The sequence below is a fragment of the Emydura macquarii genome, unplaced genomic scaffold (assembly GCF_026122565.2).
Source record: "Emydura macquarii macquarii isolate MOO-44397 ecotype Brisbane River unplaced genomic scaffold, CSIRO-AGI_Emac_v2 contig_719, whole genome shotgun sequence".
In the NCBI taxonomy this organism is placed as follows: domain Eukaryota; kingdom Metazoa; phylum Chordata; order Testudines; family Chelidae; genus Emydura; species Emydura macquarii.
The window spans coordinates 15,246,286-15,274,245 of record NW_027130856.1 but is presented as its reverse complement, the minus strand read 5'-3'; the positions used below and the strand labels follow the sequence as shown (position 1 = coordinate 15,274,245).

The 27,960-nt window shown below is 44.8% G+C and overlaps 1 protein-coding gene across 1 annotated transcript in view; it reads right to left on the bottom strand.

Annotated features, from left to right (window-relative positions):
• The window catches only part of KMT2C (lysine methyltransferase 2C), a 302,649-nt gene extending 275,767 nt beyond the window's left edge, over positions 1-26,882 (bottom strand). Inside the window, exons 1-2 of the mRNA XM_067542734.1 lie at positions 26,820-26,882; positions 25,011-25,175 (exon numbers count right to left, since the gene is read on the bottom strand). Of these exons, the coding sequence (XP_067398835.1) occupies positions 25,011-25,174 (164 nt within the window). The 5' untranslated portion in view covers position 25,175; positions 26,820-26,882. The remainder of the gene's footprint in view (positions 1-25,010; positions 25,176-26,819) is intronic.
• Between the last annotated feature and the right edge of the window lie 1,078 nt (positions 26,883-27,960).

Sequence of the window (27,960 nt, the reverse complement as noted above, 5' to 3'; positions counted from 1 at the left end):
GTAGCAGGGAGCATGGCAAAATGCTCTGCCTAGGTCCCTAGGTGATGGGGCCCCTGCTGGAAGCGGAGGGAGGGGAGCACTGATCTCCTGTCCCTCTGGCTTCAGAAGAGAGCCACTGCCTAGGGACCCAAGTGGATCGCATGGGGCTACAGGACTCATGCAGTTTCCCTGCTGTAGTCAGGGGAACAGCAGATGAGTGAGGATGCAACAAGCTCATCCCCTCCTCGCTGAACTCCTTCCATCTGGCTGCAGTGAGAGGGGAGAGGAGGCGCTTCTGGCAGAGACTGGTGGTTCTTCAGGGCTGTAAAAATTATATCTGTGGCTCTCATGCCAAAAAGGTTGGGAACCACTGAGTTATTGTCTCTAGTGGCCTGATCCTGAAAAACTTGATTGCAATTATATGTAGTCTTACTGAAATCAGTGGAACTACTGCATAGGAGTAAGGGATCACAGGATCAGGCCCTTATTTTGCATGTGTTAATGTAAATTTTTCAAGATATAGATCATGTGTCTTGTAAAGTTTTGCATGCATTTATGAGTTAAGTAATTAATGTTACACATTACAATGAATATTTCTATTTATATCATCTTTTCTTTTAAAAAGTTCTTTTTTATAAAAAATTGAAACTGAAAATTGTTTTCCCTTCACCATTTGGCAAATACTGATTCCACCTGCATTACATTTCTATTGAAATATAACCATAGCTCACAGTGATGTGACATGAGTCTTTATACCAGCGTCTGAGATCTATAACAACGTGCTTGTTGTTAGGCCACCTTCAATTTATTTTAAGATCCCCCCTTCCTCTTGCCACCCAAACCAAAGTGACATCTTTAAAACAAGTGACATCAGCAGCTGGGTCATAAAAGTACATTCACATCCTGCACAGAAGCATTTTAACCACAGCTGTTGATTAGCTGATTTAGATCATTCAGCACAAGGGCCTGATCCTAAGGTCCTTACTCAATGAAGCCAGTAGGACAACTTATGATTAAGGGATGTGGGACTGAGTTGCTAGCCAATATTACTCAACAATAGGCTTTGTGAATAAAGTTCTCCTGGAAAGAAGTGATACTATTTTTCTTCAGCAGCTGCTAGCCTGAACCTTAAAGAAAAGAGAAGTTGAGACATATAGAAAGATAAGGGAAGTAAAAGAAAAAGAGAAAAATGAAAAGTTTGACAAATAATAAAAGAAAGAAAGGAAAAGAGAAAAAGGAACACAAAACCTAGATCTATTTTCAAATTTAATTAGGAAGTATCTCTTTTTCCCTCATCTATTTTAACTTCTTTTCTCTCTTTATTCTTATTTGAACTTTGTAACTCTTATTTAACTCTAAAGATTCTGGAATGTTATTTTATAGAACCCAGAGAGAGCATTAGACACTCCCCAGAATACAGAGAAGATATGGCCTCTGCCCCAAAATTGTTTCACATCTAAAATTTAGACTGTAATTTATCAGTGAAAATGAAAAAAAATAGAAAGGAGATGGCATTTACAGCAGTATCACTTGGTTACTGTAGTTTAGGCATGTGTACAATTTGGTGATACAGTTTATAATAAAGACAATATATTAAAAGGCACCCTGAATCTAATAGTTGTCATTCAGACAAGACTCCAATTGTTTCCAAAACTTTTGCTGACACTATTTTCCAGTTCTTTGATTTCATAGGTTCATATGGTCTAAGGTAAGAAGAGACCATTGCGATCACCTAGTCTGACTTCCAGTTTAACTCAGGCCGTAGAACTTCCCAAAAATAATTCTTAGAGCATATTTATCAGTTGGAGTTTTACTTTAATTTACACTGAACATTGAACACTACATTTGTATTGTACAAAAAGAAGAAAGGGAGGACACAGCAAAGGAGATCCAAAGAATTTTCTTCTTAAGGTTTGGTATTCTACTAAAATATAGAGATGGGTTACCATTTAGTAGCCAACTAGACTACCATGCTACTAATCCACTCCTTCCTCCTCTCTCAGTAAATGCAGCTTCTCTGTTAACTAACATACTTTTTGAAAATCTGTTGGGCCAGAATGTCCTCTTCTCTGAAGATGGATTCATTACCAAAATAAAAAGATATTTAGCATTCAAATGAAATTCACCACATAGTTACAATCCTGACATAGACCACTTTTTGAACTCAACACAGATCCATACTATCCTTAAAAGTCAAGAAGTGCATTTCATGTATTAACTACATATGCATGTTAATGTAATAATATAGGTGTGATGTAAAGCCATTACATTTAAAACCGTCTAGTGAGAACATCATTAATCAGAATCTAAAACAGTAACAAGGTGCAGGCTCACTAATGGCAATAGCTTTCTAAATACAAAAGGACCAAATTCTGCCCTATCACACAGTGACATCAATGGAGTAGCACAGAATATGTCAGGTTAAAATAAGTTTCATTATTTCAAATAAATAAAGCAGGCCCAACAAAGTAGTGAACTAGCTGTATCACATACACACCCCACTGTGGTTAAGTAGTATACTTTTCAGGGTTTTCCAAACCCTGCAAATCTTTACATTTGGTGCTACCTTGCACAAAGTTCAGTTTCCCTTATCCATCCTTAACACAAACAAACTATTTGGTACTAATTGTAAACCATCAGAGCTGGATCATGCACAGTAACGCTTTCCCATAGAACCACTGTGAAAGTGACAAGGATCTCGTGATCTGTATCAGTTTTCCACTGCTGCTAGTGCTGCTGCTGCGGGGAAGCTCCTCTGTGCAAAAGCACAGCATGCACAGTGCTAATTAAAGTTACTTGGTGCTCCAAAAGGGGGAAAATAAAACTGGGGGAGGAGAATAAATGCAAGAGGGAGTTTAAATACCAAGTGAAAGGAAGGAGCAAAAGGAGAGAAAGAGATGGAATAAAAAGGATATACCTAGGATCACATTTACAATAGGGGAATGACGCTTGCTTACAATAGCTGTCGACAGTGGGTTCCCGTCAACTGGTGTTAAATGGTTTAACTGTTAGCATAGACAGGACAAGACTATTTTCAACACTTCTACAGAAAGCATGATGGAGACCCCAATAGAACATTATGTTTGCCGCCATTTTTTCAATGCTATTGAAAACGTCATTATCCAGATTATACAAGCCGCTGAACTTTTTTCAATACCACTTGAGATGGAACAGTAAGGGGAAGCCATTTCTGACGAGCATTATCAACAACAGATCATTTTTTTAGTGTACATGGAAACCCAGAGAGACTAATGACAACTGAATTAGTTACTACGGGACATGGGGCAAGGAAAGAGTAGGAGGGAATAAGGCTTTCCCATAAAAACATTGTGAGTCTTTTTCCCATCAAAATCAATACAGAAGGTGAATCCCTTCCAAAAGAGTGAAGGTACAGTATGACATTTCATAACATGAATGTTGTAATATCTGAGAACAAAAAGAGTGTGGATTTTCAGCATTAGCTTTCTGTCCTTTGGTAGTTTAATTTAAAATGAACTTAATTTTAAATTACTTTAAAATTATTTTAAAACATTTACATTAAAGAAAGGCAAAGAAAAATCGACATGATAGAGTAATGAAGCCATTGGTAAATGCATACCACAAAGTACAGTCAAAAAGCATAGGTCTCTGTGGCCTCCCTGGGAGATGGACTGCAAGGGATGCCCAGACCCCTGGTGGGCGGAACCAGAACACGCCTGCCTGCCCCACTGGAAGCAGAGGGGGGCGGGACAGGAAATGTAAAAGGTGAGCCATCTAGCTCAGTTTGGAGAGAGCTGATGGAGGGGGAAGGACATCTCTCCACCAGTGCTGTGGCCCCAGTCTGCCTGCTGCCTAGGCCCCCGAGGATCTGCTCCCTGCTTGTGACTGGGAGGAGCTGCTTGCAACCCACAATGCTGAGGGCCTGTGGAGATGACCCCTGGCCATCTACCCTAAGGAGACTGAAGGTAACGCTGAGGCCCAGGTACTCCAGGGAAGGGGAGAAGGAAGGAGCCCAGGGGAACCAAATGACTGACCAGTTGTGTTGTGCCTGAAGCAACATCAGCAAGTTGTGCTGGAAGCCCCGCTGACCAGTGGCAGAATGCTGTGCCACTGACAGGGCCCTGGGCTGGGATGCAGTGGAGTCGGGAGGGCCTGCGTCCCCTTCCCTCTCCCTCTTTCCACACCACCCCTGGGGTGGTCGCCTCATCCCGGCCTGTGAAGCCTCGGAGACCTATAGACTATTTGCTTACCCCATCCAGCCTGAAGGTCTGGGGCTATGGACTGCTTAAGTGCTTGTGACCTGCAGGAGGGGCCAGGACCACTACCTGAATGCTAATTCCCCTTTGAGTGTCTGCAACCACAGGAGCATTGTAGTGAGGCGGTGTGGCCTCCCTCCCAGACGGACAGGGAGGACAGCCCAACACCCTACATGTGGTGGAGAATTTGGGCAACATACACTTCCTGACCCGGAGGGAGCTGCCCATGGTCTTAGCCTGCTAACAACCTGAACATCAGCAGGCGCTGGACAAACTGATGAAGTGGTGGGCCCAGCAGCTGCAGCTGGGGGCTTTGCTGCCTCACTCGCCTGACCTCAACTCTGGAGGGATGACCACCTCAGCGACCCCCGCGATGCCACTGTGCCTCACAAAGATGGGCCCGGGAGATGACCCCGAGGTTTTCTTGATCACGTTCAAGCGCATTGCCTCAGCAGCTGGATGGGCCCCAAAGCAATGGGCCACTCACCTGGTCCCATACCTATTGAGGGTCGCCCAGGAGGCGTACAAGGCCTCCCTAATGAGGAAGCCCATGATTAAACTAGTGAGGACTGCCATCTTGGACGCCCTCGACATCCATTCCTGAAACCTTCCGGTGCCAGTTTTGGGGAAAAACTTATATGGCAGGGGCCCAACCTCGGGTTGTGGCCCAAAAATTAAAAGATGCTTGCTGGAGATGGCTCCAGCTTGAGCTGCATTCTGCCACCAAACTGGCTGAACAGGTGGTGGTGGAGCAGTTTATACATATCCTCCCACCTTGAGGGAGGGCCTGGGTTCTGAGCCACCGGCCAGCCACCTTGAAGGCAGCCATGGCCTTATGGAGGACTTCCTGCTGCAGAAACTCCCGTAGCCCCACGTACTGCAACAGCCACCTGGAACTCCCCCTCGGTGAGTGGAAGACTACCCAGCCCTAAGGCCGCCCCATTCCCAACCTTGGGCCGTGCCAAGGGTCGATGCAGGTGCTGGACCACCACAACCCTCTCCAAAACCTCCTGGCCCACTGGCTAGCTGTGATGGAGGGGGGAGAGCCGCCCCACCCGGGAAACCCCCAGACCACATGGAGGACCAGAGAGCACAGAAGAAACCTGCTGAAATTGGGCCATGATCCACTTGTGGCCGCCTTGGGCACCTTCATGCCCTAATATGGACTGTTACTTCAGGCAGCTATGCATGGGCAAGACCCAAGATGGTTGCCATGCCAACACCAAGGTGACCATCCCCGTACTCCTCAACGGAGACCAACTACATGCCCTCATAGATTGGCTGCGGGCAAACCCTGGTGCGGTGGCAACATGCCCTGCCCGCATTCTTCACCATGTATAGGGTGTCGGGCTGTCCCTCCCAAACGGACAGGGAGGGATGACCCAACATCCTACAGTCTCCAAATGATTTACGATTAAATTTGTATATCTCTAAGTATACACAGTACTGAAAATTAATATCTAAAGAACCCTGTCCCAAATAACTTATTCCCTATCTCAGACAAGAACAACCAACAAAGATCAGGGCACCTATTGTTCATTTATGAATACTTACTTACATCACCATAACACAGCATCTTCACTGCGCTGCATCGACGGAGGATGCCCTTTGGTCGATGCAGCCTTACTCTTTTTGGGGAGGTGGATTTATGGCATTGACCGGAGAGAACTTCTGGGATTGATTGAGTGAGTCTTCACAGCCCGCTCAATCGATTCCCACTACATCGATACCCACGGAGCCGGCAGTGTAGACGTACCCAAACTATTCACAAAACAGTCTAGTTTCATCCTGAGACTCTGTGTCTTGACTGGCAAAAAGGGGTTATTTTTCAATGATTGAGAAGCCCTCTTAATACTTATTAAAAATGGACATTAACATGTATGAAGCTGTGTGAGTTAGCCACATTGAAGGCTAGGGAGATCCTAGGCTACAGCACACCCAGCTCACACAACTTCAAATGTCTCAGCCTGAATTCATGGTTTAGGCTAGACTATGATTTAAAGGCATGTTGTTAAATTTGTTAGCTAGCTTGATGAAACTGACAAACACCTTCTAAAACTCTAGTCAAAATAAGGCAAATTAGACTTTATCTTGCACTAGAGTGGCCCAGTTAGAGGCTTTAAACTCCACCAGTTTAGTACATGTTAAAGGCAGTGTCCTTTGCTTACAATAGACTTAACACACATCAATTAACACATACTAACATCACACCTTAAATCTTAGTCTAGACAACACTTAAAAGATGATTTAAAAAAAGCAAAAACAAAAAACCCCACAAACTTTTTCGCTCATCAAGACAGTACCCAAAGTGAGTAAAATCCAAAAGCAGAAAGCACACATGTTGAAAAGTAAATGAGATTTTAAAAATATTTTCTATTTTCTTTACATTTAATTCTCAATAAACTAAATTCTTATTAAAGATACCTGATTGATAAGCCAGGAGCTTGAAGTTCCTTACTTGGCAACACAACAGATACATAAACATAAAAGTTCTCCACACTCCTCTACCACTGTGTCCTAATCCTTATGTGGATATACAGTACTTAAATCACTGTACCAATTTTTAATAATCTAAAGGGCTATTAATAACACAGGCAAGAGCACATTTTAATAGACATGATTGTTCAGTCCGTCTTTGTGAACTGGTGCCCTGATGTGTCTCAGAACTTATGTCCCAACTAAAATAAGTCCCTTTACAATAGATGCTAATGATTTGGCCAGCACAATACCTTAGGGCCATATTGTGAGATTATGGCACAGGCCCACACTGGGAGCAGTGCAAAGTCACACCACCAGAAACCTGATCCCCAGAGGTCCTGCTTCCTTCTCCTCCTCACTTTCAGTAGCTTACACCTCAAGCTGTACTAGCTGGCAGAAGTCCCTGCGCTCCATAAGAGTGTAATGGAAAAGTGCCACTGTTCAAAGATACATGGAAGGGAAAAAGCAGCTCTAAACTCTCCTCCCAGATCATACCCAGATCAAGTGGCAGCCACAATCTGACCCTTAATGTTACCTGGAAGATTTTAGAAATATATTTTATTTTAAGAGACTTTGCTTATAGAACATTTATTTTCTGAATTTCTTTACTACAATTTTTGCACTCAATCATCTTCTACAGTTTTCCCTTTGAGACACAGTTAGAAAAAGCCTGCTGGAAATCCCCCAAGTTAAAATCCTTTTAGTTTCCTTCCCATTTTCTTCTCAACAATAAATCTCTAACTTTGCACCGGGCAATGGTTGAGACCTGGAAATTCATTGGAGTACTGAACAGGGAAGCTAGATCATAACCACGCAGTTTCTGGAGTTGTAGCGCTGAGAGCTGGAACCTTGGGTGCTTTCTGACTTGGCTACCCCACCCCCACCCTGGCACCACAGCAGTCCCTGAGGAGCTATGCTGCTCTCTCACCCACGCTTATGCCCTACAGGCTAGAGAAGCATTAACTCTTGCACAGTGTTTCCCCAGCAGAATGAAAGCAAAATTGATGAGGATCATGTCAGTTTCATTCTGCTGCTGCTGCTAGAAAACATTGTGAGCAAGCAGAATGGTACAGGTGCTGTCACAGTATTGCCAACCCCAAACATTCATACATAAGGCAGGCCACAAAAAATTATGGGGCTGGCTTAAAAATAATTAAATTTAAAAAATAACAAATGCTGGGTACTATTTATCTGCATTGTGTTTTTTTCAGCCCCTAGGATTCTTATTTTCAAGTTCTCAACCATCTTTTCTTTTCTTTTTTTAATGAAAGCTGAGATCCTCAAGCAAATCACAGCACCCCAGGAGGAATGGTTTTAAGATAAATATCAAATATTTTGAGTTGGCAACATGGCTATTTCAGGGGGTGACGCACTAGGCAGAACAAACAAAAAGGGGGATATGAAAAAAGCAAAGCATAAAAGAGAAGAAGAGTGAGGGAATTCGGAGGATACCAGCGAAAGGAGAAGCAGCTGAACTGATAGTGTAGTGGAAGTAAATATTATTAATTTTATCTATTTAAATGTTTCCATTTACTTGTATATAAATGCCATACATTTAAAAATAACTACAATCATTCAATTTTGTTAAATGTATGAAAAAAACTTCCTGAACAATAAAACTTTCCTAACAATTAATACAGCCTTCAGTGTAGTTTCCAGCATAGTTTTCATGCTGCCAGCCCTTTCTCATTTTGACTAGAGGGTCTGAAGTCTGAGCATCATGGATGATCACAGCTGCCATGGGTCTCACATGGGGAGAGCAGCTGTTGTTCCAGTAAAGCAGGTCGCAACCATTTAGTGATGTCCGGGTCAAACACAACAATAGCATTTTACCCAGAAGTCTACTAGCAGCCAGTGCAGATCATAAAGCAGAGGCATGACATGCTCTCGGCATGAAACACTGCTTAATAAATGAACCATCTCATTCTGCATTAGCTGGACCTTCCAGATGGAAGTAGTTCGAAACAAAGTTCAAACTCTGGCTTTGCTGGGAGGAGGACCACTGCAGAGGCAGTTCTCTTAGGCCATGACTTCTCTTCCAAAAAAAGATCCATTTTTTCAATGGGTAACTCCCACTTGTTCACTATACTGTTGTAAATTCCTAGCGAAGACATGGCACTATAGTTTTACTATGAGGTAGCAAGGCAAGGTCAACCATGGGCAGGGTATAGTGTTGACTTCACCTAAGTATCTTGTGGTTAAAAACTACAGTGCCTTGTCTCCACAAGGATTTTACAGCAGGATAATAAATGCATTTTAGTTATCCTGCTAAGAAAAAACCCACCTTTTTTGCAGCAAACATAGACTTAGGCTCCAATATTGTAAACACTTATGCACATGTGTAACTTTACTCATATGCGCAGCTTCATTGATTTCAATGGGTCTACTCCTGTGAGTAAATTTTTGCATGTGATTAAGGATGTGTCTGCACTAGAAACATTGCAGTGGCTCAGCTGCAGTACTGCAATTGCATCGTTATAGACACTTGCAACAGTGGTGGAAGGCTTCTTCCATCACTGTAGTAAATGCACCCTTCTGAGAAGCAGCAGTTAGGTCAACGGAAGTATTCTTCTATCAACCTAGTGGTACTACACCGGGGCTTAGTTTGACTTAATTACATAGCACAGGTTGTGAAATTTTTTACAGACCTAAGCATTGTAGTTAAGCTAACCTAACTTTGTAGTGTATATCAGCCCTAAATATTTGCACCATCAGAGGCTTAAGGGCTTGAACATGGAAGGGAATACCACATATGGATCTTTAGTCACCCCCTTAAGTCAACTGAAGGGATAGTGTAGACAGGTTATGGAGGAAGACACTTCCAAGACCTTGTAAGCAAGAAGGTGTGTCACCATGATACAGAGCCAGACAGAAAATAACAGGAAAATAAACAGTCATAGAATCATAGAAGATTTAGGGTGGAAGGGACCTAGTCAAACCGTTGCTCAAAGCAGGACCAACCCCAATTAAATCATCCCAGCCAGGACTTTTGTCAAGCCGGGCCTTAAAAATCTCTAAGGATGGAGATTCCACCACTTCCCTAGGTAAGCCATTGCAGTGCTTTACCACCCCCCTAGGGAAAAAGTTTTTCCTAATATCCAACCTAGACCATCCCCACTGCAACTTGAGACCATTGCTTCTTGTTCTGTCATTTGCCACCACTGAGAACCGCCTAGCTCCATCCTCCATGAAACCCCCCTCAGGTAGTTGAAGGCCTCTATCAAATCCACCCTCCTCTTCTCTTTTGCAGACTAAACAAGCCCAGTTCCCTCAGCCTCTCCTCCTAAGTCACATGTTCCAGCCTATGAATCATTTTTGCTGCCCTCCAATGGACTCTCTACAATTTGTCCACATCTTTCCTGTAGTGGGGGGTCCAAAACTAGACACAATACTCCAAATGTGGCCTCAAGTGCCAAATAGAGGGGAATAATCACTTCCCTCTATCGACTTGTAATGCTCCTACTAATGCAGCCTAATATTCCATTAGCTTTCTTGGTAGCAATGGCACTCTGTTGATTCATATCCAGCTTCTTGTCCACTGTAATCCCCAGATCCTTTTCTGCAGAACTGCTGCCCAGTCAGTTGGTCCCCAGCCTGTAGCAGTGCTTGGGATTCTTCTGTCCTAAGTGCAGGACTCAGCACTTGTCCTTGTTGAACCTTATCAGATTTCTTTTGGCCCAATCCTCCAATTTGTCTAGCTCACTCTGTATCCTATCCCTACCCTCCAGAATATCTACCACTCCCCCTAGCTTAGTGTCATCCACAAACTTGCTGAGGGTGCAATCCACCATATCCTCCAGATCATTAATGAATATGTTGAACAAAACCAGCACCAGGACCAATGCCTCGAGCACTCTGCTTCACACTGGCTGCCAATTAGATATTGAGCCATTGATCATTATCTGTTGAGTCCAAGGATCTAGCCAGCTTTCTATCTACTTTATAGTCCATTCATTCAACCCATCCCAACCAACAAAAATTAGAATCTTGATATGAAAAATTATATTGCATAGTAGCACTTGCTTACTGTGTAGGGTTGGACTTACAATAAGTGTGGGTTTTTAAAAAATACGTTTTGAATTAAAGAAGAGAGATAAATATGCAAAAAGCAAGAATATTTTGAACTGATACAAGTCTGCCCTTTATTCGTTTTATTATACCTAGATATTAAAGCACAAGTAGTTGATTATAAAAGAGTTCCCAAAACAATAACACTACTCACTAATATATAATGCAACATTTATACTACAGCGTTGCAATTTTTAAAAATCAAATAACTCAGCAAATACAACATGGCTCAGAATTGTAGGAACGTCTCCAAAAGTTCTTTAGGAGCTGCAATGTCAAAGTGCCATGCAACTCAGTTAAAGAACAACTCACGTGTTTCAATGTGAGTGCATTACTCATGCTCATTGTCTATTTTTTAAACTGCTAGCCTGAAATTTAAAATTATATTTCTACTGTATCCAGTTTTAATTTATTTTACAAGAAAGCCCTAGTGTTCCTAGAAACTTGTTTCCAGAGTTACCACTGCAGCAAATGCTAAAACTGATTTTTTTATTACATCATCTGATGAACTAATCAATGGCTGTACCACAGTATGAATGGTGATGTCTCGTGCCATCTCATTAGTAACTGTGCAGTAAAAACTCCAAAGCACAATGTTAGATTTCAATTGTTCAGGAGATAATTATTGAAATACAGTAGAAACCTGCTCGTTTGTACTAATGACTAGGAGGCCTCCATTGCATATTACTCACTAATTCACACAGTTCAGTAAGTGAGCAAACTATAAAAAGGCAAAGATACTATATCACAAAATGTTTTGTTAATTTATTTTGACAAATGTAGTATAGTGTTAATAATTGATATTTCATAACGTATCAGTAAATGTACCACAGTATATTTGTTAGTATCACTTGAAGAAGCCTGGCATTTTACTAAAGAATCTCCCATGTCGTAGAACACATGGTGAAATGATGGTCTTGTGGCCGAATCAAAGGACTGAAAGTCAGGAGACTGGGGCCTGCTCCACACCTAAAACTTAGGTCAACCTGGCTTACATTATTCTAGGCTGTGAAAAATGTCACGCCCTATCCAATGTAGTTAGGGTCACCTAACCCCACTACAGATGTAACTAGATCAATATACCAACTCTCAATGGGGTGGATTTACTACAGCGCTGGAAAAACCCCTTCTGTTGCTGTAGTAAGTGTCTACACTGCAGCAGCATAGCTGCAGCGTGGCAGCTGCACCGCTGTAGCACTTGAAGTGCAGACATACCCTGGGGTCTATTCCTACCTCTACCATAGTCTTCCTTGGTGACCAATGGGGATAACACATCCCTTTTTCACAGGGTGTTGGAATACCTACTCCCTTAATGTCTGTCAAACTCCTTGAGATCCTTGAGAAGAGGTGCTGTAGAAGCTCGACATATTAGTAACACACTCAAACAGTTAATGATGCTAACTACAATTTCAAAGATTTAACAACACACATCATTAAAAACAATCTAAACTTTCAAAACTATGGAAATCATAAACTACAATTACATAAATAACTCTGGCCCCAACCTTAACACCAAATTCATGGAATCACATACCAATAAAAAGGACAATTCAAACTAATAAGCATTCTAACAATTCTGCCTATGAAACAAACCATTACAAAACCATCAACATATACAATATTATGAATCATCTACTACATAAGTTCCATCATAATTGAGAATCAAAAGCTTAGTTCCTTAACTCCGATCCATGCAACAGATGTACAAAGTCTGGCCCATCCATACAAGGCCACTCTTGCCAGGCAGAAGTGCTGGCTTTCCTCATGTTGCTCTGCAATTCCTATTTCTTTAAATATATTTATAAGATACACATTTTTAAAAAATCAATGTTACAATGTAAATGCTCAAAATTAACATTTTACAAATGTAAAAAGCCCAAACAGGGCAGGGGAAACCCGGGGTATGAACAGGGCATCAAGTGGAGGGCAGAGGATGAGCCAAAGAAACATAGCTAAGCTACAAAGAGAAAATGTACAATTGCATTATGGCTCTTCTGAAACTGATGTGTATATCATTAAATGCTGGCTTATCCTGATGCAGATTGCAGTCAAACTAATGATAAAGATTCTTAAATAATTATTTCCTGGCAAACATTCTGTGTCTGAAAAACTGTCTGCATATGTGAAATCTGGGACTTATGAAAACCTACTGCTGCGAACGTGGGCCAAAATAAATAATTCAATAATTCAAATAATTTTGAATTAAATAGCATGCACAAACATTTTTAATCAAACACTTTTCAAAATCTCAGAAAAAGATCTTTTCAATTCATATTTTAAGCATACCATTTGCAAAGTAACCATTTAACCATTTGCAAAGTAAATAAATAAAAATCAGTTACTCCAATCAAAAGTTAGATCAATGTTGAAAACAGGGTTTAGAAGGAAAGTCTGAACACAAGCTTATCTATGGAGTCACAACTACCACCACAACGAATCAGACCTCACTGCAGGATTTGGCTACTAAATCTTTACTATGAAGTGGCAAGAGAAATTATTTTGTGCGAATTACAGCATGGGCAGATTAACAAAGTTCAGCTGTGTAAAACTACTTTTCAAAAGTCTTACTGCACCTATTATTCTAACAGCTTTTCATGGATATCCAGCTGCTAATTCAAGATCAACTAGGTTGAAACCGAGTTCTTGATATTTCTCCCCAAACATTTCCCCCTTTTATAGACAACAGCACCACCATCAGCACATCCCCCCGATATTCTGCCCCATAACATGGATGTCATCCTCGACTAAGACCTCTTTCCAGACCCATACATAAAGGTTATGTCTTGCCGCTTTCTTCTGCACAACCTCTCCAAGATCCAGCCTTTCCTCTGTCCACATAGCTAAAAAACTCTTTTCCAGGCCTTCATCATTTTGTCTCAGCTATTGCAACCTCCTCCTCCTACTCTTTGGTCTTAACAAATGCAATCTTGCCTCTTAAATCCATACAAAAGGATACTGGAAAAATCATCTTCCTGGCTCACTGCTTTGAATGCATCACCCCTCTCTTTGCATCCTTCCATGGGCTTCCTCTTTTCCACCACATCAAACAGAAACGTCTTGCCTTCACTTTTAAGGCCCTTCATGGACTATCCTGGCTCTGCCTATCATCTCTTATAGACTAAGGCCTTCTCTACACTACAGAATTTTGTCGACACAAGCTATGCCAACGATCAAAAAGCGCTACAATTACTTAGCTTGTGTATGTTCACACAATGCTCCTTCTGTCAACAGAGGGTGTCGACAGTTGGTGCTCTAGCATCAACAGTGAGATCAAGTGCACTGTGAGTAGCTATCCTACTGTGCAACTCCCCACCTTCTGCAGTTAGGAATTGTGGGAAGGCAGATTGGATCACAGTGCATCATGAGTGTGGGCTCAATGTCCCATGATACATTTTTCTCTGTCCCATCATTCCATGGGTTTCCAAATGCGTTTTGCAGCATTTTTCAACGCCCCTTGCTTACTGTGCACCTGCCATCTTCCAGAACACTGGCCTGTACAGAAAGCTGCATGCAGGGACTTTCTTTCCAGACCAGAAGATTCCAGTGGGGGATGTTGAAATGCCTATAATGATCCTGGGAGACGTAGCATATCCCTTAATCCCATGGCTCATGAGACCTTATAAAGGCAATCTGGACAGCAGCAAGGAACGCTTCAACAACAGGGTGAGCAGGCACCGAATGACTGTAGATGTGCGTTTGGGCAGATTAAAAGCACACTGGCGCTGCCTTTATGGCAGGTTAGATCTAAATGAGGAAAATATTCCCATGGGCATAGCAGCCTGCTGTGCGTTCCATAATATTTGTGAAGCTAAGGGTGAAAAGTTTCTCCTGAGGTAGAACAAGGAGGCAGATCGCCTGGCAGCTGATTCTGAACTGGATATCAGGACTATTAGAGGAGCACAACGGGGAGCTATTCTAATCAAGGAGGCCTTGAGGCATCATTTTGACAATGAGTACAAGTAGTGTGTCTTTCTATATAGCACTGTTCCTTGATAGTTTGCCGCCCTGCATGAAAATTTGGATGATTCCTGACCATGATTTGTACTCTGCAAATGATCCAATTGCCACTGTGTATTAATTTCAACAGCAACCACCATATGTAGGAGACAAATAACGATTGATTATCTTTCAGAGAGTATGTTTTTATTAAATACCAATTGACAACACACACAAAACACTTGGTAGGAAGGGAGATAACAGGGAAGTCCTTCATAGCTGTGTGTAAGTCTAGCTATAATTTTGGAAGCTGTCCCAATTGGTAGAGTGAACGGGCTGGAAGGGTGGAAGGAATGTGGGGAAAGGATTTGTGGAGGACATGGCAAGCAATTCTGTATCGGCTGCAGGGGCAGCCAACACACAAGAATTCTGCCTGCAGCATGATTAAAACTTAAACATCTCCGTTTGTTCCTCCATCACTTTCATCATTCGCTGCCCGCCCATTAAAATTCACTCCTGGCTCTCCTTTTTGTCCGGCTTGTCCATTTTATAATTTTCATTTAGTCTCTCTCAACGCCCTGTATTCTTAGTTTTTCAGCCTCAGAGGATTGGAGCACCTCTTCAAACATGTCCTCCTTGGTCACTTCATTATCAGGTGGAGGTGCTCCATCCCTGTGTAGGGGGTTCCTCTGAAGGCCACATCTGCAGAAGCACATGAAACAAAAAACAGAAGCATGATTGTTAATGCACTCAAAGCATCCAATCATTATAGTAAAATACACCTCTTTCTCACGGTCCCCTGGCAAGAACACAGCTTGACAAACGCCCCAAATATGGTGAATTCAGCCCGGGGTAGGGTTGGGTTCAAGATGGGGAAAAGGGTCTTGGTGGTTTTCTAAGGAGATCACTGCAGGCAAGTGGGGGCAACACTGTAAATTCTCCCACCATTTTGGATAGGTAGGGGTCATATAAGCCGATCACTCCTGAGGGTAAGCAAGGATGTAAGGGTACATCTCCTGCATGCAAGCAGCTTCAGACCAGGTCCATATGCTGTTCACCTATGTGCCACTTTGGTCACTGCACAAGTGATTGCCGACTGGCACAGGAAAGTTTCCTACAATGGGGGAAGGAACAAAGCTCTGTCAAGGAACCTTCAGCAGAGGATTGGCGAGTACCTCCAGGAAAGTCTTCTAGAGATCTCTCTGGAGACTTCCCAGGAAATCTCAGTGGGTATTAACATACTTTTCCACCACACTGCTTAGCTGCACAGTGGAATGTAAAGCACATGCAAACACAGCTAGTCTTGTACATTTGTACATTCCACCTGTGGAATATAACAAAGCAAAGGACAACGCTAACTCATATTATCAAGCAGCATCAACTCAAAAAGATCACTTACCAGTGCTCCCCTCTCCTGCATCATGTGCGCCAGAGATGGAGAGCTGTGACTGGCTCGAACCCTGCGAGGTCAAGAAGAGGTCCTGGCTCCCCATGATATGGACAACCTTGTTGCCTGTCCCATCTCGTCCTACAACTCTACCTCCTCATCCACAACTTAATCCTTGGGCTTGTCTCTGACGTCCACTGTCTTCAACTCTGGCAAAGTATCCACCGGGCTCTTGGCAGTGGAGGTTGGGTCACCACCGAGGATGGCTTCCAGCTCCTTATAGAAGCAGCAGGTCTTCGGTGCAGCACCAAAGTGATTGTTTGACTCCCTAGCCTTCTGGTATGCCTGCATCAGCTCCTTTACCTTCACACAGCACTGATGTGTGTCCTGTTCGTAGCCCTTCTTCAACATGCCTCAAGAAATCTGACCATAGGTATCCAAGTCCCTACAGCTGGAGTGGAGTTGGGACTGCACAGCCTCCTCTTCCCATATATTCAGTAGATCCAACAGCTCCGGTGTGCTCCAAGTGGGAGAGTATTTGCTGCATAGAGCCGCCATGGTCAGCTGGGAAGATGCAATGTGAGCTCTCCATGCCAAGCAAACAGGAAGTGGAATTTCAAAAATTCCCGGGCCTTTAAAAGGGGAGGGGCAAATGCCTGTGTACAATGCAAATGCAGGGCAGCGAGAGTTGGAACTACTGACCAGAGCAGTCAGAAGGGGCATCGAGGGACACCTCATGGAGGCTGTTTATAGCAACATAACCATGCGCAGTGTCTACCTTGACACTTTGTCGCTATAACTTCGCCACAAAAAGCTCGTCGCCTCTTTTCGAGGTGGTTTTATTTTGTTGGCAAAGAAGGAGAGTTTTGTTGGCAGGAGGAGCATTATAGTGTGTACACCTCCACTGTTTTGTTGATGAAAGCTGACTTTTGTCGACAGAACTCTGTAGTGTAGACCAGGCCTAACTTCTGCCTTACTCCAACAATAGTACCCTTAATTAATTGTCCATTTGTCAAATTTTCAGACAAATACCATCATAGACATGTCAGCCCATATGCATGGAAGAAGGTCTCTCTGAAAATATTCAAGGTCACTACATTATGCCTTTTAAATCTCTTTAAAACCCGCCTACGCCTTGATGTCTACAAAACACTTGACAATGGCTAGACACCACTACTTATTCCACTGTTCATAACTGCCTCACTGTTCTCTTATGCTCTCACCACCCCAATTTCCATGTCCTATCCAATTGTTCTCTTGTCTTAAAGTTAAACTGTAAAGTCACTTGGGTGGGTACAATCTTTATGTTATATGTCTGTACAGTGTCTAACACAGTGGGGTCCTGGCCTCTAGGTGCAACCATAATTATAGCAGAGCAAGAGCTCTGCTATAGTTATGGTTAAGACCAGCTTTCTGTTTAAATCTCAACTCTTCTAAGTGCTCTAAAATCTGTACAGTCAATCAGATTGCCTTGAAATTTGGTGGACCTTATAAAAGAGTAAAGCTTTGTTAGTGATCCAAATTTAATCAAAGGGTTCCCAAGATACAGCTCCCCCAGGGAAAAAACAGCTTTTCTTAAAGTTGATAGATTCTGTCAATCTTTTATTGCTCACAGAGTTCAAACCAGCGCTCAGAATCAGATCATTGCACCAAGATCTACAACACTTGAGGGTTATCCCACCAGCTCGTTGGGGGAAATCAAATTAAAATGTTATTTCAGAAAGATTTTGCTTCTCCAGTTCTGGCAACTAACTGAGTATACTGAATATGTGCAGACAGAGGAGTTAACAGGAATGTTAGCCTTAAAATTTTCACACCATTATTTCAAGAGGATAAGCGGTAGTCCTTCGAACCTGACTCAGGCAATGTCAGTTCAAGCCCCAACATGAGCAGGAACTTGGAAATGGCAGGATTGGGGGGGGGGAATGGGGTGAAGAGTTTGAAGATGCACTGATTGGAGGGGATAGATGGTAGGAGAGGTGAGAGGGGCTAGGGAAATCTAGTGAGAAGGGGACAGGGCACATGGAGGTGACTGGCAGAGGGCCATGGGGGAATAGGGGCAAAGATACCTTTTGTGGCAGGATCAGGGGGTGGTCTCTCCATGCCTGCCTCATGTGATGTAAGCTGAGATCTGGGGAAGCCCTTCCCCCTGGGACACTTAGAACAGGCGCGCTCAGAGGAGCATGCACCAAGAACACACTGAGGCTATGGCTATACAACAGAGCTTACAGCAGTACAGCTGCACCAATGCAGCTGTGCCGCTGCTAGTGCAATCTAAGACAAAGGGAGAGTGCTCTCCCATCAGCTTAGTTACTCCAGCTCCTGCAAGTGGCTGTAGTTATATCAGGGCTGTCTACACCAGCACTTGGGTCGCTGTAATTGACATCACTCAAAGGGGTGGTTTATTCACATCCCTGAGTGACATAATTTGTACTGACAGAAGCTATAGTATGTACATAGCATAAGACTGGTGTGAGGAGCTAAGAATGGGTATGCTTACCACATAGTAGAAGCTCTCCAGGGCTGGGGAGAGTGGAAGGGAACACCCACTGACATGAGCGGAGCAGTTCACATCTCAAAGCTACTGTTTCGGGCTATATTAATCTCCATTGGGTATTCTCTTTCATTTGAGAATATTTCACTGAGATTAATGGATCACTTAACACCTCTCTGGGCCTGCAACTCTGAAGTCTGAAACACATCTTCAACAGAAATCTGGGAATGAACTGTAAACATTTGGGACAAAAGCTCTCTCTGTCAAGTTGTTGGGTTGGTGAGTTATTTTGTTGTTGTGTGTTTGTGGATCATTGTTTTTCTAAAATGTAATCTAAGCACATAATATTCAGAAGGTGCTGAAATTATTTTCGAAAAAAATAAATTACAGCTGTGAATGCTCACTGGGAGCAGAGGGATAAATAGGGGTGTGAAAGAGGTGGTAATAGGGGAAGAGAAGGCTGGGTCTGGGGCTATAAGGGGGAGGGGAATAAAGGGGAATGGGTGGTAGGGGAGGGATTGGGGGCTCAGGTAAATGGAGAGGTAGGGATTAGGAGAAGAAGAGAAGACAGTAGGGGGTGAAGGATATAAGTGTTAGCAGAGGAAGTGGGGGGTTATGGGGTAGGGGTGTGCTGGGATCTCAGGGAGCCCTATCCCTCTGTAGGGGTCTGGGTCACTCTCCCCACCCATTGTGTGTTCTGGGGTCTGCGGAATCCTGCATCTCTTGGGGTGTCTCAGCCTCTCTCTCTGCCCCTCCATGTTGACTGGAATCTAAGGGGGAATGAAGGTAATGTAAATATATACATCTGAAATCCAGAAAATGAATCGCTGGGATCTGAGCTAGAGGGGCTGGCCAGAGTGTGTGGGGAGGGGCCCAGTTTGGAGGAGGGGTGGACTGGGTGGATCTGGGGCATGGCTAGGGTGGGGAAGCCTGGCTGAAACCCAGCTGGAGGTGGGTAGCAGGAATGAGGGACCCTGCTCAGCACGCAGCTTGGGCTACATAACCAAAGTAGCATGCAGCCCTCCAGTAAGCTGATGCCTGTGATATGCTACTAAGCAGTATAGGGCAGGAGAACAAGGAGCAACTTCTTACATGTTAATGGCTTCCACAATGCCAACTAATGGTTTGGTGGGATGGGGAAGAGAGGAAAGCAGGAGCTGGAAATGCTGGTGTGGGGTGGGCTACATGTTGCAAGGAATGATGGGGCAAGGTGTGAGGAAGGAGACAGACACACCAGTTTTCTCTCACATGTTTTAAATGATGTAACAACCATGTCATACAATTGTCAAGGTTTTGGGACCTAGACCATGGATGAGATTTCTCTCACCAGCTCTGCTAGCAACTGCACATTGCAAACAGCACAACCATTATCCACATTCCATTATAACAAAATGTAGAGGACGGGGGAGCAGCGCTGAGTAATCACATAGCAACTGTGTTGCCTAGTGGAAAGACCACTGGACTTGGATTCCTAGCTCTGCCACTGGTCTGCTGGGCAATCTTGGGCAAGTCACCATTTTTATGTGCCTCCATTTTCCATCTGTATAATGAGAATAATGACAAGCACTATATAAAAGCTAGGTCTTCAGATTATTACCTAGCTACAGTAGCTTATCACCTGCAAACCCATGTGACCTAAATGACCAGCTCCTACCAACAAATATTTCTCTTCCTGTTCAAAAAAAAGTAGGAAGTTAAATGGCAAAAAACTTCATTAACACAGAGCTAAGGTTGCCCAGTGAGAGCTTGTGCCCTTCAAGAACATCGAGTTCAGCAAAATTCAAATGTCTGAAAACCAGGAAATACAGAGGTAAAGTAAACAAACCCCCACACAACCTTAACTCAGCCCTCTTTGAACTATGTCCCAATATGCCCATAATACACATACTCACACTCTGCCTTTTCACTGTAATGAACAGGTGCTATCTGCACTTGCCCTACACTCAAACACTGAGCCTACTCCCCTGACAGAATACCACAGTTGTGACATTTAACAACCCTTTCACAGCTGCACATAGGATACCACTTAAACCTATGCTTTCCCCATCCATCGTTAAATCCACAGACTGCTCTCATGTGCCACCTCACTGCTGACAATAGCCATGGCAAGAAGACCCCGGTGCTCTGCTCCTGATTACAATCTACACAATTCTGTATTGAAATGATGCAAAATTGGCACCTCAACGTACACACACATCTCCTTCCTTTGATCACACACATACGAAGACTCAGACCCAGATCTCTCATATCACAAAATGCAGTTCTTCCATGCTACTCCAACTTATTCTTCCATTATTAAATACAGCTACACCTAAAAGTTCCCAGTGGCTACTGCCAACACCAGGGAGGGCAGAGTCAACGTTGAATGAGCATTTATCTTCATTCTGTATTCCCTGATTTTCAGAAGTTTGAGTTTCACTGAACTTGATGTTCTGGAAGGGTACAAGCTGTTTGTTGCCAGGCAACCTTAACTCTGCATTAATGAAGTTTTTTGCCACTTACACAGATAATAAATAGCTATTCACCTAAGATATAGTCCCCAGGCAACATCATTCACATAACTATACATCCAATTCTGCTGCTTCTGCAGATGACATCATCCAAAAAGCTGTTCTGACACACTTCTCTACAGGCAAAAACTCTCAAAGTACTGACAACTAATAAGTCCCTCTTTCAGGGTGTAAACTAATTCCTTCTACATCACCTACAGGCAACTACCTATATTTCCTATACAGAACATGGCAAAACACCGAGGTGCACTATGAGGGTTTTTAGCTTTTTTGTGACACATCAGATAGTGCTGCTGCCAGAGGCAGGATGCCAGCTCAGAAAGAACCACGTAAATCTCTACCAGTATGGCAATTTTCTGTGCTCCCATAAAAATAAGTAAAGGGTCTGCATTTGTGAAGAGTTGAGGGTTCTGAGCATCTCACGGGAGTAAACCCGGAAAATGAAAAACAGTCTCAACTCAATTATCCATTTGAAACCATGGTCAGCAAGGAGGTGAAATACACTAATCGAGTATTTTTCAAATATTGTTCTTTAGCAGGCAGCACCTTTAACTCATAAATCCTTTTACTTTGAATATGCTGTTTTAATGTAGTGCTCTTATTTAGATCATTACTTAGACTGAATATCCAATGGAACATTTTTCATAATGGGATAAAGTAGTTGAACAATCTGATTGGCTAACAGTGACTTAGATATGTGATTATGGTACAGAATGTGCTCAGACATATGCTCTATTATTTGATCTACAAGAGACATGTTAGTCCAACTGGAAAGCACAGGAGAGAGGAAGAAGACATATCTAAGCCATCAGACAAAAAACTGAAACTTTATTTTCACTCATTGTTTGTTTTGCATCTGCATAGCTAATTTTAACATGAAAAAGATATTACACTGGTTTACACATCGAAACCAGTATACTTTAAAAGAAACCTCTCTTTCAAGAAACACCAGTAATTAAAAACAGTCCAGTCTTCACCTAATCAGTGATACACTGGGGAAAAACCACTGCCAACAACAAAATCCTATTTTTAGAAATGTTGATTACTTGTGTTACTGTAACACTTTAGGTCACAACCATGAAAGCTTTCCATACGCACACTGAAATCCTCCTGCATGGACCAGCTTGTAGAATCAAGTCACATACAGTAATATTAAAACTGTGGAGGAAAACAGACAACTGGATCTGTCTGTTTACTTTCTGTATTTCACTCACACAATTCATGTGAACTACATAAAGCCAATGAAAAACAGTTTCACTTTTGTCTCTAGCTAGTTTCATTTTCTGGCTCTCGTGCACTAGTACACATTTTGTATATCATATAAATATTTATATTCATGTTAGGTTTAGAAAAATGTTTTTTAATAAAAAATAATCTAGATTTCTCCCTAAAACTGACTGGCAGTGTCCCTTTAATAGTAGAATTATAACTGAAAAAGAAATTACACTCAGACTTCACTTTTCACAAAAAGTGTATAGATGATCTTAAATTGGCATGGAAGAAATTGCCTTTTCCATGAATTATGGTATTTTTTAAATGATTAAATTAAATTAGTTCACTTTTTAAATATTCTGTAGCTATATATACATGTACACATAAGTAGGCAGCATTCAGAGTTTCACTATAAAACTATTTTTGTAAAAGTTAACTCAAGGGCTTCATATGTAACTAGATTTTATATGTACAAATAAAACTGTAAGAAGTATTCAAAACTAAGGGTACAGCAGCTGAATCAGTACTGAATGCAAGGATTGAAGTCTTTAAATCATGATTTGAGGACTTCAGTAACTAAGCCAGAGTTTATGTGTCTATGATAGGAGTGGGTGGGTGAGGTTCTGTGGCCTGCAACTGCAGGAGGTCAAACTAGATTATCATGATGGTCCCTTCTAGCCTTAAATCTATGAATCTATGATTGAACTGCAAATAAACAACAATAGCAAGACCTGCCAACCACTTTAGACTTCCACTATTGGAAAAATCTGTTATTTTAACAAAACACAAAGATTTAAGAAGGATGGGGTCATGAATTAAAAGCTACTAGAAGACATAACCACAATAAAATCAGACAGTGAATGTTAGAAAGCCTTTAAAATGAGCTGTCAACAACAGAAAAATAAACCCTCAAAACTAATCAGGCTTCTGTCTTTAAAAAATGTATTTGCTCGTTACAGGTAACATGGAAGATCAATACTGAATGATCAGATGAAAATATTTTCCTTTGTGTGTTCAGTTTATTTTATGCACTTAACAGCACTTTGCATATAGTCAGTTTCACAGTTTCCCTTGTGCAGTTACTTTCCACTGGTGTTTGGGTAAGATCTTTCATTGCAAAGCTACAAAAACTGACTGGAAGACTCAGGGAAGGTTTAGTAAACTAACTTTAACAAACATGTTTCTTTTAAATTGACTAGATGTCAAGTTGACAGTGACCCTTTAAAAATAAAAAAAAACCACACTAAAACCTTAAGGCTGCAACATAATTAAAAATAGTAAGAAAACAAACAGGTTTATTCTACTTTTGTACTACTACAGGCTCTCTCAATAACCAAAACTGAGTGCAGTTAGTACATAAGCAGCACTTTCATGACTTTTGATTCCTGCTTCACACTACCGAGAGACAAAAGTTGGTCCAAACAAAGATATTACCTCACCCACCTTCCAAATATGCCTCAGATACAACAGTATTATGAAAAATATAAGTAAAACATGCCATATTTATTTGCTATAGTTCATCTGTGATGCTCCTAACTGGTGAATCAGTATTGGTGCACTATGCATGTAATGTACCAGTTTATATAAATTGTTGTATGTCATTACCACGTTATTTGTGTGTGCTAATAACATACAATATCTGAACCACATACTCACTAGTTATTAAAGGTAAATAGTTTGTAATATCCCATGCAATTGTGTTATGTACAGACAGACTCTACTCATGAAAATGAGCACAAAGTTATGAGGTTCTCACTGACTCAGAAGTATTCGTGCATACAGAAGAACATGGATGTTAGATATAAGGCACTCCTGATCCGCACACAAAAGCGCCACAGGCTAATTATAAAAGGGACTTTCCATTTAAAATCAAACAGTGTCCACCTTCACCACATTTGGACGCAGCAGATCACTCCACCGCGCTCCCTAGGTTTGTCTGAGATGCTCTGGCGATAGTTGACGCAGCTGCAAGGGGCAGCGTGCCTTAGTTTGCTAAAAGTGTACGGTGCACATTCAGTTCCGCCTGAAGTGGGGTGAGAGCGGGGACCAGCGAAGGAAGCAAACGACAACGCAAACGCCACAATCTTCCCAGCCACCTCCCACCCTCCCCTGGCCGGGCCATCACGACCCCGTCGGAGGCTGTTTGACAGCTCCAGGGCGAAGGCAGCACACTCCGGGGCTGGTTTGGCTGCAGGAAACTGCTGCCTAAACTTCGCGTGTGTGTCTGCGTAGAGAGAGACGGTTTTAGAGCCACCCAGCTAGGGCTAGATCGGTCTTTATTTAAAAAGCCAAAAGGCGCAGCCCGCACACACCCAGGGACGAGCTGAAACAGAGGGCAAGGGACAGCCCTGGAGGAGGGGAGAGAGACCCAGGAAGGGCAGAGGCAAGGTGCAAAAGAAAGGGAAAGGGAAAGAGAAAGGGGCTCCCTGGGCAAGGTTAGCGAAGGGGGGAGGAAAGGAGGAGTGGGGTGGGGAGAGGAAAGGAAGAGAGAAGAAGGAGGCCAAAGGTGAAAAAGGAGAGAGCCGTGGGGGAGGAGGGGAGAGTGCCACGGGGAGAGGAGGAGGAGGAGGAGAAAAAGAGGTGAGAAAGGGCCCTCCCAAAATGGCACTGGGGGGAGGAGAGGGGGCGCTGAGGAGCGAGCCGCGGCTGACAGCTCTCCCCGCGCCGCCTGCCCCCTGGCCCGCCGCCTCTCGCACCCGCTCCGAACTTACTTCTTTCTGGCTCTCTGGAAAGGGGAAGCGCCATCTTTGCGAGGCCGGCCCCTAGGTCTTTTGTCTGTGGCTGCTGCTGGGGGGGGAGCTCCGGGCTCAGGGGGCTGCTGCTGCGGCGGCGGCTCCGCCACCGCCCCCACTAGACTCTTGTCCTCCGTTGACATCCTAGTCAGCAGGACGAGAGAGACACATGGATGAGGAGGAGGCTGGCGGCGAGGATCCCGATGCTCCTCCTGCTCCCGATGCGCCTCTGCGCCTCACCTCCGCCTCCTCCACCTCCGCCTCGCATCGCTGGCCTCAGCCGCCGCCGACCAGCGCAGGTAGCAGGGGGAGCGGCATCGGGAGGGCCGGGGGAAGGGAGGGGGGGAAGGGAAGGGGCTGCTCACGCACAATAACCGCCCCGCAGAGCGGGCGGGCCGGGGGGGCTGGAGGGGAGAGCGACACGGGCACTCCCGCGGCGGAGCGCCCAGCTCAGAGGCCCCGGGAACAGGCGCTGGCTCCGGCTCCGGCTGCTGCGCTGCCCGGCTGCGGCGGCCGCCGCTTCATTGTAGGCGGCGCCCTCCCCCTGGCGGCGCCCCCGGGGCGGAGGAGGAGCAGGCGGCGGCGGCAGGGGCCGAGAGGAAGTTTTGACAGCTCCAGCTGTTGTGTGCGCTGGGGGCTGAGTCCGGCCGGGCCCGGCTCCCTTCTCTTCCCGGCCGGGCCGGGTCGGGCCGGGCGCGGCGCAGGAAGTTTACTTGGGGAGGGAAGGACGGAGGTGAAGCCCGGGGCCTGCGGCTAGCGAGGGAGCCCGGGGCGGCGGCGGCTGCCCTGGTGTGTAACCCCCGCCAGTGCGACACATAGACACACACACACACAGCGCCACTCACCCTCCTCCTCCCCCCCGCGGGCCCCACACTGCGCCTGCCCGGCTCGCCCGCCCACCGACCGTCCCACAGCACGGCACAGCACAGCACAGACACCCCTGCGACGTGCCGCCGACGCTGACCTCACAGGCTCGCTGCCTCTGCCGGTGGCTGCGGGGAAAGTACGGAGCCCAGGAGCGGGAACGGGACGGGACGGGGCTCCGAGCAGGGAGCGGCGCGGAGCGGGTGACACCCCCGGTGCACTCAGCCCCGCCAGGACTGTGCGGGCGCCGCTCCCAGTCCCAGCAGGGGAGTCGGCTGTGTGTGTACACGGCCCGGGCGAAGCAAACCCCTACCTGTACGGAGCGTGCATCCGGACGCAGGGGGGGGGTCAATTCTGATCTCAGTCTGCACCCTTGTAAAACCAGATTAAACCCACGGCTGAGAGTTAATCCAGATTTACACCGGAGCAGCGGCGAGCAGAATTTAGCCCAGGATGCTATACAGAGCTGTCATCCCCCCTGACAGAGCGTGTGTGTGTGATGTTGTTTAACACACACATGGGCTCCCTGCACATCGGTGGGGCTATCCAGGCACAGCGCAGGGGCGCACACATGATACAAATACACAATCCCCAATGGCGCTTGCTCCTGCCTAGCCTTGTGCAGCAGTTGCACGGTGTGGCCCCGTTGGCGGCCCCTTTGTATGTGGTAGTCCTTCCCCCGGGTGCACGGCCCGGCCCCGGCCCCGGCGGGCCAAATGGGCTCCTTAGCATTGACTCCGGCAGGGCGGCGGCGCCCGAGGAGTGTCCCGGAGCTTAGCTCGCATCACGAGCCGGCAGGGTTTGGCCCTCTGAGACCCAGACCAAGTCTGGGCAGCGGGGAAGGTTTCCAGCAATTCTGCCTGTAGCAGCTGCGGCTGCTTTAGGGAGGCGGAGGGGAGTTGTGTTTGCGCTAAGCTCACTTACTTGCTCCCCCCCGGGCAGGGCCTAGCTGGCGGCCTGCCCGCCCGGATCCGCGGGGGTGAAGACTCCTTATTACACGGGATTGAATGCCTCCCGCTTCCCGTTGGAGTCTGGCTCCAAGGAGAGACGCGGCTTGATGCCCTAACGTCCGGACACGGGGCGAGGAAGTCGCCATGGGGCGATGCCGTCATGCCGTATGGGCGTTGGGGCTTGGTACCCGAGCCGGACGGGCCGGCTAGCTGCTTTATTTACCCCAGCGGCGGAGCGCACATCTGGACTTTCATCCCGGATCCGCCCCAAACGCGCAGCTGGGTTCGGGGAAGGAGCTGAGACTGGGAGGAGGGGAGGAGGCCACCTGCTTTGCTCCTGCCCCTGAGCCTCCCCACACCTCACTCCCGGGGGAGGCAGTTTTGCAGTGTTTAAGGCTGCCCCTCTTCCCGAGAAGGAAGGACTTTGCTGAATGTGTTTCTGTTCTGGACATAGTGACTGTCCCCCTCACTCCCTCTGACACAGCCATGTCCCCTGTGGGCTGCTCTTCAGCACACTTGCCAGAACATTTCAAAACCACAAGCCCTCAGCTGTCTGCTCTGAGGGACGGTCAGTTCCTCTCCTTTCACAATCACATTTACCTTCCACCCACGCAATCCTGGAGCTGTTTCACCTTTGTGATTGTAAATTATTCACATTACAAATGCTGAATCATGAAACTGACTTTATGTATGGTAAAGAGAAAATCCTACAGCGTTGGAGACATTGGTGACTCAAACATTTTTGTGAGTACTTGTTTAAAAACTTTGCTGAGAAGTCCAGAAATTCTGGTGCTCAGCACCGCAAAAGACCCCAAATAAATAACATCAAATAAATCCTATAAAGTCCTGCATTATTTTCATTGTGTTTATTTTTTTTTAGTTCTTTGCCTTAATTTTGGGCCCCAGTTGGTTGAGAAGAATGGTCTTAATTGTTTCAGTATCATATAGGCACAACAGGAGTGTAACTAGCATTTTGAAATGTGTCCATGCACTGACTAATGTGTTGTCTCTACCCACCCAAGTGTACACACGACTGCCTGAGGTAGGCTTGCCACTATGCACAACCTGACCACTAACAAGATGGGAGCAGATAAAACTAGCTCTGTCACCAGTGT